This window comes from Phaethon lepturus, unplaced genomic scaffold, assembly GCF_000687285.1.
Source record: "Phaethon lepturus isolate BGI_N335 unplaced genomic scaffold, ASM68728v1 scaffold21291, whole genome shotgun sequence".
Classification (NCBI taxonomy): domain Eukaryota; kingdom Metazoa; phylum Chordata; class Aves; order Phaethontiformes; family Phaethontidae; genus Phaethon; species Phaethon lepturus.
This window is the reverse complement of record NW_010517257.1, coordinates 1-15,242: the sequence shown is the minus strand read 5'-3', so window position 1 is coordinate 15,242 and position 15,242 is coordinate 1. Positions and strand designations below refer to the sequence as shown.

General features: G+C 37.4%; 1 protein-coding gene across 2 annotated transcripts; it reads right to left on the bottom strand.

Annotated features, from left to right (window-relative positions):
• Nucleotides 1–1,015: 1,015 nt before the first annotated feature.
• NDUFS1 (NADH dehydrogenase (ubiquinone) Fe-S protein 1, 75kDa (NADH-coenzyme Q reductase)) lies at nt 1,016–14,775 on the bottom strand. 2 transcript variants are annotated; one of them, XM_010296344.1, is made up of 18 exons: nt 14,712–14,775; nt 14,398–14,489; nt 12,801–12,908; nt 11,594–11,670; nt 11,420–11,501; nt 11,180–11,310; nt 10,263–10,448; nt 9,639–9,773; nt 9,135–9,249; nt 7,978–8,123; nt 7,234–7,362; nt 5,985–6,114; nt 5,334–5,494; nt 3,655–3,809; nt 2,879–3,054; nt 2,007–2,141; nt 1,719–1,791; nt 1,016–1,389 (listed from the first exon to the last, which is right to left on the bottom strand). In XM_010296344.1, the coding sequence occupies exons 1-18, from the start codon at nt 14,773–14,775 to the stop codon at nt 1,298–1,300; spliced, it is 2,187 nt and encodes a 728-aa protein (XP_010294646.1). In that variant the 3' UTR covers nt 1,016–1,297. The 2 variants fall into 2 exon arrangements, with proteins under 2 accessions (XP_010294646.1, XP_010294647.1); XM_010296345.1 differs by lacking the exon at nt 12,801–12,908.
• Nucleotides 14,776–15,242: the final 467 nt, after the last annotated feature.

The following is a 15,242-nucleotide window of genomic DNA, read 5'->3' as shown; positions in this document are numbered from 1 at the left end:
TACCACCAGGAGGATTGACCCTGTTGGTAACTGGAAAATGGCAGGCTGAGTCAAACAATGCCCAAACATTTAAGACTTACTCAGCTACGGTAAGGACACTGGGCTATACCAGGATAGCCAGGAACAGTTTTCTTCCTGCGCAGATGTGTAACAGCTTGTTACTGAAAATTTCAAGCATAGAAGAAAAAACGAATTTTATAAAGCTAAGGCTTCTACAACAGCATTCTCATGCACTCAGTATTATTCTACACTGAAAAACGTAGCTTTTCCTCATGCAATATTAACAGTTGTTTATTTTTTAATAAAGTTGGAAGTGATGGCTTTATGATACTGTTTCCGTGATTCCTTGAAGGATTTCTCTAAACCTTATTACCCTAATAGCCTGCTGAAGAGGAAGCTATCCTTCTTCCAAACTTGCATCAACCAACATAATAGAGGAGAGGGGCGCTGGTCTGAAGTTATTCTAAAGGTTACAAAGAACACAAACAAACACAACAAAAAAAGACCACACACAACCCCTTCCCGCCCTATGCTATGAAAAGATCAGTGCATAGAGAAACTATTCTGAGATCTTTTCTGTATTGAACTGGTATAGCTAAAGGCCTTTATCTTCTTGCTAAATTTTTAAAGCAGTTCAATATGAGCTGTGTGAAAACTGCTCTTCTTTTTCATGACATCAAAATTATTTTTATTTCCTCCATGAATGGTTTCTCAACTGAAACAAAATGGAGAAACATACAAATATCTAAAGCAGTGGTAGATCTGAACACTGACCAAAGCCAGGTCCATTTGACTCAAGAGGGACAACTTGTTCTGAAAGTGCGTTACAAAATTAGCATATTCACACTCACCAGTACTTAAAATTGAGATACCTGGATACTCTGGAAGAAGGTTACAATCTAGTATTTTTGCCATGTAGGCTTGTTCCTAGCAAATAAAGACTTACTGAGTCTGAGCTGCTTACTGAATTCTTTTCATGCAAGAAGCGCAAGCTATATGAATTACATATGTAATGGGTTGTTTGGTATTATAATTTATTTGTATACAATCATCATGCACCCTGCCTCTGGGTACAGTGTTGAGTGTGGGTACAGTGTTGAGTGCTGCATGTCCTCTCAGACACAACAACAGTCCTGTAATATTATGGGACTACCTGACCTGATGAAAATGTGAACAAAAAGAAAAATACAACAACCTAGCAAATAGATTTTTTGTGAGGTGTGGCGGGGTGGAAATCAGTTACAGCAGCTAACTGCAACAAATACTTGGATGGAGGTGGTAGCAGTCCAATTAGTCTCTAGCAGCTGGCTGGCTCTTCTACTGCATGAGCACCTTCAACAACAGCTTTCACACACTTGGCCATTGTCTGGGATGCTCTACTGATTGAATCTAAAAAAAAAAAAAAAAAAAAAGAAAAATCCCAATACATATCAGTATGTTATAACTGTTCATTTTCAAAATTAGGCACAATATAAAAGAGATTTAGTACAAGACTGCATACAAAGAAGAAAAAGAAAACTGCTTACTTGAAAATACAGTCCAATAGTCTATGCTTTATGCAAATTCCAAATAAATTTACTGGAAAATTTTGTTTCTTCAAAAAGACTCAAATCCTGCATATCTTAGTGGAAAGCTTTAAATGCCTTATAAGAATCTTACTATAAAGCTAAGTTAAATGTATTGCTGATTTCAGAATGGAAAGGCCATACTATACATACCTGTCATATAAAAGTCTTTTATTGTGAGCTGAGGTGGAACAAGAGGATCAGCAAGAAGCTGTTGCTTCACTAACTATGGCAGGAAAGGAAAAAAGAAAGTCAGCTTTATGACAGGAACTCATTATTATGACAGGAACTCATTACCAAAGCATTTGTTTAGTGAATTCTGCATTCAGTGCAGGTCAAAGAATGCTTGTAGTTCTACATATAAAGAAAGCCCATTTCTTTAAAAAGCATCAAGCTATGTAACAGCACTAAATCATGCCCAGATGCATCAGTTTTGGTTACCTTTGACAATTCGTTTGCCTGGTTGAAGTAGTTAGCCTCTTCCACATCATCATATCGAACCAGATTAGGAGATACTTCTTCTAAACGCTTCCGTATTTGATCAAGGTTCTCATAAGGCAAGGTCATACCAGCCAACTAAGAGATTCACAGAAAGAAGTGCCATCAAGTCTAGGCACATAACACACAGTGGTAGTACCATTAACATATCTAAAGTAAAATCAGGAGAAGTCTACACTCCTGAAAACATAGGCAGTTATAATGTACAAACTGAAGCAAAGTCGCAGGATTCTGTTGGTCTTCCAATGCCTATAGTTAACACTTCCCCATGTTAAAAAACTAGGCTGTCCTGTTTGCTATACAAAGGGAAAAAATAAAAGACAAGAAATACTCTTCTCCTTCCATACAAATGTCACTTGTATTTTCCCTAGTTTATCACAAAATGAGATAAAAGTTGATAGAATTATCAATGCATCTTGTTCCTAGTGACTAGTAAGCATGTATTTGTCCTTATCTAAGGATAACAGACCCTGTCCTCACAGTTCACGTTACTTTCTTTCTAAAAAGCAAGCATCCTCCCACCAGTTTCCTCTAAAGCACTTCGTGAAGACCTGCAGAATTTGCAGACAAAGCTTCACCCATTATGCATTCCAATAGCACACAGCAGCTACTATATTAGTGCTATCCTCAAAAGGGAAACAATATGATTTAATGCACAGAATTAAGAAACGATTCAATACAAAAATTACGTCTTAAGACTACAGTCATGTATTTCTCTGAAAATGTACCTCTTTTCTGGAAATACTTTTCAATATAAAAGAAATTTAACCTCTCGGTATACTTTTATTAGAAGCAATATATAACAACAACAGTACCTCAGACACAGCTCTAATAATTCTCCAGTCTTCCCTTGCCATCCCAGGAGGTGTAACTGCTACTCTTGTCTGCTGGGCCCTACCCTCAGTATTCACATATGTGGCTGCCTTCTCTGTGTATGCTGCTCCTGGGAGAATAACATCAGCCATGGGAGCTCCCACATCCCCATGATGTCCTAAATACATGGAAAGAGGAAACAGTACATGACCATGTAAGACCTAAGTCAGTCAAAATAAGAAGAAATGTTTTACTAACAGAATACAGAATTTCTGTGTTTCCAGCAAAAAAGAGTTTCTAAGGTTCACTTAACCAGTAATATAAAGCTTATTAGGCTGACTGCTCTGAGATCTTACTTGCCCAATACTTTGGGGTGAATGAACGGACTACAGGCAGTAGTACATGGTAGTTCAGTCTCTACAGTCACTCAGCCTTGGGGGCTCCTGGAACAAGGATGCTTAGTGAAGTAAGGTAAGACCATGCTTTGCTATGATAGAACAGCTGGGAACCAATGCCATTTTGTCTGACAGGTTTGAAGCTATGCTCCAGAAGACCTAACTGGTTTATATTCCCTTATTACTCATCAACAGTTTTTCATTTTTACCTAAGAAATAGGTAACCAGTATCGCAGCTATGTGTTGGGAGCTCCATTTCTTGGCAGAAAATAAAGGCCAGAATTTATCAAAGGGTCATATATGTTTGTAAGAGTTTGCTACTGTTTAGGCTTTCTCTCTAGCTCTTAGATAGCAACATTTCTTTATTTACATCTACTAATTACCTTGATAGATGATAAAACAATCCTTTGGCAGATCTTGACGTGTTATACAACCGGAATCTGCTCCCAAGAGATACAGTACTTTGGGAGGATTTTTTCTAATTGCCTCCACGCCTGGTTTGAAACCCAGATCCAAAGCAGCTACCTGGCTTGCAACCCTGTAGGAACAAACACATTATGACTAAGTTATTTCAGAATTCCTCTCCCATCATAACAGACCTAACTTCTTTTGACTAAATATTTCAAAGGGACATACGAGGTCTTTAACAGTTAACAGGACAAAAATGAAGCATGAAGGCAGCTGAAAATTTTGATAGAGTATTTCACAGAGTATTAGGTTGGTTTTGCATTTTGACAAACTGATGCCATTTGAGTTTTTCATGTATGTCCTATTTAAGATAGGATAGCAAAATAAAGGCAGACATTCCAGGTCAGGGCCTAGTGGCAAGCAGCTCACTTGTCATCAGGAACATCAAGGTTCATATTTCAGCTATGAATTGAACTCAACAGGCCTTTAGTTTAGGGCACTCATATGGAAGACGAAAGACTCACTACTGGACCATCAACTACTCTGAAGCATCTAAGAGTTAAGACCACAATTTAATTTGATTTATTCAAACATAAAAATACTTCTAAAAGAATAATTATTGTGAGTTTGACAGTCCTTTCCAAAGAAACAGTTTTGCATAATCCTGCATAATCAGGTGCCAGACTTACAATTATATTTAAAAGGAAAAAGATTCTCTCTGTAGAGTACAGATCTTTCAATGTTACTCATGTTTGTCTGACATAGACATACAGGTTCCAATAAGTTAAGTTGCTTTTCACAATTAAGTTAGAAAGGATGGCTGCACCAAAAGCATGAAAGACTGCCAAACCACATGTCAAAAAGGTATCATGTTTTTTAACTCATCAGCATTTTGGTATTAAATGTTTCAGTTTCAACAGCAGGATTTTATATTCAAGTTTCCTTCAGAGGACCAAATGCTGCTCTTGCTATACTAGTTTTACATCAATGAAGCTGCTTTTGGCAGGACGACTTTGTTGAGTTTCTGAATCTGAGTACCACTACATTTGCTGAACTAGTTTTTCCTTTACAGAGGTTGTCAATTTGACAGATGGAGTTTTAGAAAGAGAGTGGGGAAAGACTGTCCCAAGAGAAGCTTGCCTATTCAAAGGAATAATATCCCAATAAACTGAATAATTAAGATCAAAAGCCCTAAAATGAAAAGCTTTGAAGTTTTTCTGTTAACTATTCAATTAAGAAACTGCACAGTAGAGGACTATTATAAGAAACCTTATTATTTAAATACTCTTTCCATTTTGTTTGTTTTTCTTCCTCTAGACAAAAAGCAATCATTTAGAAAGTGACACTGGTCTGCTGTATATTCTACTGAGCACTGTGGTATATTAAGCTCTCCTGTATTCTGTACCTTTAAACTTTAAATTCTACATTTAAACATAATAGATTAATAAAATCTCATGGAGAGCCTGAAAAGTTTGCCAGGTCAAGGAACACATTTTTATTAAAAAGTTTCTGGTAGTTTGTACTTCTATTTTTTATAATCGCTACAGGTTCTAACCTGATAAGCCACTTGTGTGTACACAAAGAAATCTGTACACATACATTGTGTAGGCCCAGCGTGAATTAAAGTGGCTCCCAAAAAAGCTTTGAAGCAAACCTGTGAAGGATGTTCATGACTTTCCAATCAGAACCAACACCACTTTTAGTCCTGGCATTTTGTGCAATGGTGGAAACGGCAGCATGGATAGCTGCTCCGTCACTGCGCTGCAGTGCTGCACTACCAACCACCACCATTGGTTTTTTGGCCTGGTCAAGAACCTGTGAAAGCAAAGAATGCAGAATTTAATTCCAAGGCTCTGAAGACAATTCTTAGTGCAGATAATGTAATAAATCCCATAATTTCTACATAAATATTTCATGAAAAGCTACTCTTCTGAAATGGTCATTGTTTAATTTAGAGATAAAGTCAAGAGAGACTGCTATACACAACATGCTACTCTGTCATTATATAACTATACTCTTGATAACTAGACATTTAAGTGAAAACAGCAGCAGCTGAAACAGCCTGTTTTATATCAAGAAATATTCCAGAAGTTTCCTGCACTGGAAAGTTTTACACACCTGAATATATCAGACACTTCACACATACTTGGTACAGACTAATCATTACCTCATCTTTGCATTTGATTAAAAGCAAATAGCCCCATATACAACATGGTGCTTCTTTTCAAATTTATCTCTGTGGAGAATTCAGATTATTATCCAATACATCTGAAATTTAACAGTCACAGTCTTAAGCTGTGTGTACCTTGGAGAATGCATGTTTTCCAGAAGCAATGTCCTGGAGTATCTGGGGAGACTCTCCTAAATGATCATATGTGTAGGTCAAATTCACAGGAGAGCCAACAAGGGCCACTTGCAAGTCATTGTGAAGCCAGCTGAAACACAAGAAACATTTTATTAAAAAAAAAATCAAAATCAAAATCAAAGAAATACAGATTTTTACTCAACCAATGCCACTAATTATAATTTTAGCAATAATTTGAAATAACTCTATACACATTCTGGGACCAGTGCAGCAACACACCTTACCTGAGAAGTTCTTAACTCAATTCCTTCCTCCCCTCAAACTTTTCCCAATTCAGTGGGAAAAAGGTTGCACAAAATGAGGTGCTAACAACTTTAAACCATCTTTTCCAGTGTCAGGCAAGAACAAACAAAACAAAAACAACCCACACCTACAGCTACTATTAAGTTTGTTTACCTTGACTTAACTCTTATTTACTTCAGAACTGAAGTTAGAGCCATTTGTAGGAGGAAAGAATTCTGAATTTGACAGTGCTCATGGTTTTAGAAATCCACTTATTTCTCAGATAAACAGAGAAAACTTATCTGGTTAGAAATTGTTCCTTTTTGCATCTTCTCATAATACAGACTTAGAAAAATGTATGAATCATTCATAAATTTAATTGCACTTTTTCCTCTCAAATTTTTACAGCCACTATAGTTTAAAAATCTGTATTTGGAAGATGCCAGCATTAGGAAGTACAGGGCTTTTATAAATGTCATTTGCCTCCTGCTGATATATCTTCTTAAAGTTGAACTAGCTATGTTCAAAAGTTTGGGAAAGCCACATTACTTGCCAAAGAAAGCGTTAAACTTGAATGACTGCTTCTAAAATCAGCAAGTTTGATGTGTTATAACAGTACAAAAAGCAGCAAATTGATGCTGAAAATAATTCTTTAAGTAATATGCTTTAACAAACTTCTGTAAGACAGAAAATCTCAGGTGTCTGTGTAATGTAACAAAGGAATAAATGTCTGAGTATGTGAACATACATAAAATGTCAAAGCGACAATGAACAGAACACAGCTATACACTACAGGGAGGAGAGACCTCCTTCTACACATGTATCATCATTGCCTTTACTAAAAGGTGATTAAACCCAGTGAGCCTGTCTGGATGAATACTCTCACTTTACTGCCTGCAGCTCCACCTGAGCATTGTAACAAATCCAGATGGATTTGCATGCTGCTTCATCACCAAGGAATACAAACCTCTTTCGAATTCTAGCATTAAAAAGCGGTGCCTCGAAGCGTGGATTGGTGCCAACTAGAAGCAGGACATCTGCCTCCTCCACTCCGGCAATCTTGGTATTAAGCAGGTAGTTAGAGCGTAGATCTGTGCTATAAGAAAAAGATGCAAGAAAGAAAGAGGGTGAGAATTCAATAAAGGGAAGGAATGAAGGTACAGTAAAGACTCTAGATTCTCAAAGTATTTTTTCATCTCAGGAAGACAAAGGGAAGAAGAGATTTCTTAATCCGAATTACTAACCCGAATAAAAAAATAAGAGCTTCTCTCTTTCGTGAGTATCAGAGAGAGCAAAACATTAAAGGAATTGCAATGTGGATATCGCCTACATTTACAGTTATTGTCAGCTTTCACAAATTTCATCTGCTGTTACACAGTTTACAAGATCGTAGCTGCACCACAGTTTGCACAACACAAATAGACTAAATTATCCACTTACCACAGAGTTTAACTGGCTTTCAGTAGCCTACTGTTAAACTGCAACAGTCTCAACATACAGGGAAGTGTGCAACCCTTGCTGTAGTAGACTATGTATCAACTCACAATCCATAAATACTCTCTATAAATTGATATTGTAAAGTTAAACAAAACGTCCTAATGCATCAGCAGTTACTATCCTTGGTCATTTCAGAATTTTACCATGAGATGATCTGCAAACTAGAAAGTTTATTAACATACTAATTACAGCCAAACTTTGCCTGAACTCTTACCCAGCTCCAGCAGTAGGGAAGACCTCTTCAGTGCAGAGCATATCACAATTTACTCTATTCAGTAAGTCTTTCAGAGCTATTAGTGCTTCTGCATCCACCAGTCCTCCTACAATTGCTGCTACTTCCTTCCCTTTGACAGCCTGTATCTAGAGAGAGATGAGGTATAAACATAAGCAAAATAAACCATTGAAATAAAGAAATTAAATAATTTAGCCCAGGTAAACGTTTGTTACATTAGGATGTGCCAAAGCCAGCAGTGCAACCGCTGGCCCGGAGTAGCAAAAACTGATCAGCAGTGTCTACCTTCCACAAGGCAGCAAGCCCAGCTCCTTCAGAACTCACGATAAGCAAAGAACAGCTCTCTATTCTATGTAGGTCTCTCCCACCTCAGTTATTGCTCAGATGTGGCTAATTCTCATTTGGTGTGGCGGGAAGAGGAAGATTGGTGAATGCTTTTATTTTAATGAAGCTACAGTGCAGACAGAATACAAACTTCCATGACACAAGCTCAGGTAGTAAACTCAACTCAAAGGTATTATCTGAGAAGCAATAGCTTTCTTAACAAATCCTGCTACTGTGCCACGGGCAAACACATCCTTGAGGAAAGTTCAATTACAGTTATTCAATTCTACTTCGTCCCACATAAAATTTTTAATCAAAATCCAGAGCAGTCATGCAGCACTTAATTTGAGCAGCAGAATCAATCACTACACAGAGAAAGCACTGAGGCAAGCACAATTCAGATATAAGTAATACAGAATTAATGGCTTTGATGGCAAAAGTGATGATAGCACAATTTAAATAAGTTTAAAGAAGTCTCCTGAATTACTCTGATCTATCAGAAAAGTGACTCCCTCCTAAATTTCTGAAGGAACAATTTAGTTTCTTATTTAAATAAAAGTAATTTCTCTCCCAATGCCCCAAATGAAATCACGGTAAGACAAAGTTCTTCAGATGTTCTACTCCATGAAACAGGAAATAATATTCAAAAGAAGAAATTTAAGTGGAAATACAATGGACTAGAAGTCAAATAGTTCCCCTCTCTAACCTTAAAAAAAAGGAGTCCTTTTCCATATAACTGTTTTCGTATTAATCATTGTCATATGTCCAGCTTTAGAAATTAATTTTACGCTATATATATTGAAAATTGTTCTTACCACACCAGCAACACGAGTTAATACATCCTCCCATGAAGCATAAACAAATAGTCCTTTCTCATTTTTGATCATTGGCTGAGTAAGTCTCTGACGCTTCAGACCATCATAAGCAAACCTAAGTGAACATCACTAATATTATTAAAAGAGCAAAGACAAATATAACTGTGTATATTAATTATTTTCTAAAAGTTTGCACTGATTAGAAAAGAGAAACACAAGAAACATTTCCCCTGAAAGTTTAACTTCTCCTTCTCAAAAACAAGCAAAAAAAAGTGATACCAATAAAAAAGTTACTGTAAAAAAGGCTACAAAAATGAAAACATTAGAAAACACTTTCAATTATAATATTAAAAACATGCTTTGCCAATTATTCTTCACTATAGCTTTATAATATTAACAGTGGAATCCAGAAGTCAGTGCCACTGTCCACGTTTCTGGTTCTGTAAAGTGTGCCTTTAATGCGTGCATAAACGCACACATGGGTAACAAACTCCTCCCACACACCTTGTTTTGTCAGATATCCATTCCTCGTTGATATCTTCATGCAGCCTTGGCAAAATTCTCATCACTTCTCCAGTTCTCGTGCTCACTACGATGTTGCTTCCAACTGCATCAAGAACATCGATTGACTCTACCTTCCTGTTTCGAAGAACAAATAAACAATTTGCAGTTTTCTATATACAAAGAGCAACAGACTGCATAACTAACAAAACTACAACAACAAAAAAGGCAGTGTAGGCTTAGCTTTAGATATACATATAAGAGCTTAGTTTCAGAAGATATTTTAAATAATATCCTCAACAATTACTAAATTAATGAATTTGAATTTTCCTTGATACCCTTTTTTTTACTGAGCAATCAGCATGATCTACAAGTCCAAAACATTTTTGTTAGAGTAAAAATAAGGGAAGAATAGTCTACAAACTATAGCATTCTTCCTTTCCTTGAATAAGCTGTGAGAAAACAACAGAATTTGTATTAGATTCAGTCTATGGGAAAGTCTACAACAAAAATGCAGAGAATAAAAATCAGAGAAAATCCTTTCTATCATAGACAGACATATTCTAAGATAAAGTGTATGACAGAAACAGAGAAAGCTGCATCTTCAGTATGAGTTAAGATACATACCTTGTCTCCCATGGGCGTGCAGTAAAGGCATATGGCTTGGAGGTAAGAGCACCAACTGGGCAGATGTCAATAATATTTCCTGATAACTCAGACATGAACATTTTTTCAACGTAAGTACCAACTTGCATATCATTTCCTCTTCCAGTTGTTCCCAAGTCATCTACCCCTGCAACCTCACTAGCAAACCTAGTAGATGCAAAAAGAACGAAAAACAAATCTGGAATACGCAACAGCAACATAGCACATTTTTCAACCCTTATCTCACTTTCTTAAGACAAAAGATTAGCCTTAGTTCATACACCTGAAAGAAAAAGGCAATGTTTAGATGCATTAGTCAGAGCCATCACATGCAGGACTATACATCTGCAAAATTTCATTCAGACTGGGCTACAAAAACTAGGTGGAGTTAAATCAAAAAACAGAGCAGGTCAGTGCTCACTGAATTTCACAGTCTAAGTCCACCATTAGTCCTAACTAACAAGTTCTTTCTAGAACTAGGTAGGTACATTGTATTCTTTTTCATCTGGCTCACCTCACCTCACTGAATCTCAGGACTACAGAATAGCATAAATGTAGCTACCACAGGCTGTCAAGAATAAACTTGAATAAATGCAACTGTGGCTGAGGAGGTCACTAAATGTAATCCATTCTGGCATCAATCCCATGGGATCAGTTCTGCCTGGTAGAATTCTGATTTCACTTTCACGTTTTGGCCATCTCTTTCTTTCCTGCATGACAGCTGTCACATAGCTCTAGGAAATCAGCTATCAGTTCCTACCAGAAATAAAATTCTGAAGCAGAGTCAGAAAAGAAATAAGAAGACCTGCCTGCCTCTCATGGTGTTTCTTTCACAAGTAACAAATTGATATAAATACGTCTGCTCAGTACTCTCTCCAGTGAAAAATAAAGGACATTACCTGATACATCGAGTGCACTGTATACACCGAGTCATGATTGTTTTGACTAATGGGCCAATGTTCTTGTCCTCCACAGCACGTTTTCCCTCTCTAAATCTACTCCTATCACTGCCAAACATCATTGATTGATCCTAGAACAGACAACAGAAAACAGATACATCCAGGCTGCTGGAAATCACAATTTCACCTGAGACAAGAGTATTAATACATAAGTCTACATGATTTAATTGGATGGTGTACCTGTAGATCACATTCTCCACCTTGATCACAGATAGGACAGTCCAATGGGTGATTTGCCAGCAGGAACTCCATTACACCCTCTCTGTTGGGTTCAGGAATTAAAGTTAATGTCAACTTTACATCATTTAGCAGACAGTACAACTGATCAGCCATAGGAGGCTAAAAGAAAGGTACCTTGCTTTCCTGGACTTCTCGGAGTTTGTCAGTATGTTCCAGCCCTTCATAACTGGCATGGCACAAGCAGCAACTGGCTGCAATCATCATAAAAAGCAAGCATGAACACAACATATTTCTTCTCAACATGGGCACAAACCCTAACCTCCTCCTCCCCTCAAATTCTTACATAGGCATCTGTTACTAATTTAACATGTTGTAAAAGTAAAAAAAAAAAAAAAAGAAAATCTAACCAATAAAGTCACTAGAAGCCATCTTTATTAATAATCTGCTATATAAAAAGGTTCATTAGTTGTGATTTATTTATTTTTAGAGTTGAAAATTTTACACTTTCAGGTTCCAATTCAAGTAGTTAATAGCAAGAAGAAAGTCAGCTGTAACAGATAAGGCAAATCAAAAGAGATTCATCAGAGATCTGTAAAACATCTCTGAAGTTCAGAGTTCATCATTAGACATTTATTTGGACAAAGCCTATACAAAGAGTCTTGGAGAAAAAAATTCACAAGATTACTGCAAGATTAACAAAAACTCCTCCTAGAAGACAAATCCCTCCTGCTTTTCAATTACGTCATGAGATAGATCATCATGACTTCCATCTTCAGTGATCACGCAACATTTCCAGAGATGCAAACCTCAAACTATGGAATTCAAGCTGTGAGCTAAAGAGTTTTATATGTGAATATAAACGGATAATCCAAGACTGAACTCCAAACGAATGCCTCAGCTATCTGCATAGATTTCTTAATACTGCTGAAGACAGCCCTCAATCCTGAAGTCAATTACTATTTTACAACAGACATCAGTGGTACATAATGCATTAAAGTATAAACTAGTAAGTAACCACAATCTCTACATAGCTAGAACAAACCTGCAGACACTAATCCTACAGTTGAATTCATACAGTGTAATATCAGCTGAAAATGTGCGGCTGAAGCCTAATTACAGAAAATAAAAATATATCTGACTGAAAACACACACCCTATCAAATACTCACATCCAGGAGCAAGATAATCCATATGAGCCTGAGAACTGACTTTGATCTACAGGCAATCACTGCAGCCCAGTGGGAAGAAGGGGAAGACCTGCTTCGAGCAGCTGAATGACAACAATTTGTGTGCTCATGATAGTGCAAACAATTATTAACAAGATTTAAACTAGGCCCCAAGCGCAGCAGAAAACTGAAATTCCTATGGAACATACAGAATACCTTGGGAGCTTTCTCTATTTCCACAAGACACATCCTACAGTTTCCAGCAACAGAGAGACGATCATGGTAACAAAAACGAGGTATCTGAATTCCAGCCTTTTCACAGGCCTATAAAGAATAACAAAAAAAAGGAAAATTAATTTTTAGTTAGACCTTTCAGTTCCACCTGAGAAAACATTATTCAGTTTTTCAAAGAATAACAGTGTTAGTGCTCAGGAATATAGTGCATTTGACCTTTCATCTTAAGAAGGGACCATAAATAAAAAAGTGATCAAGCAGAAATATGTCAGGTTTTCAGTTACAAATATATTTTTTCCAAAATTTGTAACTCATTGAGGAAATGAGAACTGACCCCTCTTTCATTCTTTCCTCCAAGAATAGAAAGAATCCTCTCTAATAGATAGGACTAGCAATAAAAATAACTTTTTAAAGAAAGCATGCACTATTTAAAGAAAAGTGCGTAAAAGAAGAAAATCTGAAAAATATCAAGGAAACTACAATGGACATAATGACTTCTAAATTCAACAACATGTATACTCTCTGTAAAGGTATTGGAGCATAGTCAATCTTCAACCTCACTACAACCCCAAATTCAGAAACATTCTTCCACAACTTGTCTGAAGAAGAGACAGGAGGACAGAGATGACAGATTTCCAGAGAACAGATGAAGATACTTTTCCTGTGTAAAATCCCCATGGCTGATGGGATCTACACTATAGTGCTAGCTATGCCTGCCAGAAGAAACACCACTGAATCCCCTAAGAAAGAACTAACAAGATCTAACTTTTCTGATGATTTCTACAAAAAAAAAAAAACAAAACAAAACAAAACAAAACAAAAAAAAAAAAACCAAAAATCACGTGTAAGCAAAACTAAAAAGCTAATAAAAAAAGGCATTGAAGAAAATATTACATTAGACTCCTGCTGGGAACATTCTAATGCCTAAATAAGTTAGTTACTTGTATCCAAAGAATGAGGGATATATTTTAAAATAAACACTATGTGCTTTAACGTTTAAACTTGTTGTAACACATCCCCATTTAATGACTTCTTAAAAAGAAGCTGGACTGGAAAGAGAACGTGAAATTTTGGCCTGAAAAGCAACAATGGGAAGTACAGGCTGGGAGATCCAGGTTCCATTTCTTCCCACATCAAGAATAAAAGCAGCAAAGGATCAGCATTCTGAATCGTAAGAACTAATAACCAAAAGGAGACAATCCCTTTTTTACCTGAGACACCATCTTAACAGGATACAAAATTAACAGGTTCTGAAAGACTACCAGGTCACGTAGAGTTCAGAGCTAGAATTTCAAACAGAATTTATCGAAGTGTGCTATTGTATTACATAAATTTTTGCAGTTGGGATTCAAGCTGCATGCATCTTCTTTCAAGCAATCACAGCAGATGCTTCTTTTTCAAACACTGAACTCCCCAAATGATTTCTGCCATGTGAAATTGTATCAAAGTCAGTGAAAACACTCCTAAAGAATTGCAAGAAACCATGCAAAGGGTTTGGGGTTTTTTCTGCTATATAGAACATGCTGCCAAGAAGTGAGATGGGGAGTCCAAGAACAATTCAGCGTGCTGCTCCCCACACCTGAAGTACTGTGGTTCCTGGGTTCACCAATACAGGATGACCATCCACGAACACCTCTATTTGGTTACTGGCTGCTGTTGCACTTGTACGTCCTGAGAGACATGGAAAAATAAAACAAAACTTTCACTTACTGGTAGATGCAAACTGTCAGACCCCATGCTTATCTTACAGTTATACAGTACTGATACAATCCCAGTCCTATAAACAGCACAACATAGAATTCCAGAGCTGCAAACAAAGTGCGCACACATGCCCTTCAGTAAGTCACATTAATTTTATCACCATGCGCCCACATGTAAGCAAGAGACACTTACCACACACTCTGGAGGACTGGGTGACCCCAGCTAAGGTCCTGCGGACAACAGGTAGTCGCAGCATGGTGCTTTGGTAACAGAGAAAACAGCACTAAGTTTTTATCAGTTCAAATGTTTGCTGACAGGTTTTAAACAGGCAGAATGAAAACTTCTATACCAGTTGCAAAAAAGTATGTATGCACCCGTATGTGCAGTTATAATAGGGTAAGTTATGCGTTACTTTCTTAAACTGCAAGATACGGTTCTCTTTTTATAACTACGTATACTTTATATATGCGTATGTCACCTTACATACACCATACTTAAAAGCGGTGAACGTTACGACGATGAACAGCTGGCAGTCTAGCTCGGGCCACCACCTCTGCGAGAGCTCGGCCCCCCACCTCTGCGAGAGCTGCCAGGAGCACGGACGAAGAAAAAGCAGCCATCGAGACGGGGTGGCGGCCTCGCTGCAACCGGCTGGCGTTTACAAACAAACGCAGAGGCGCACAACTAGCGCTCCACCGCCGTCCCGAGCGGCGGCTGCGGCCA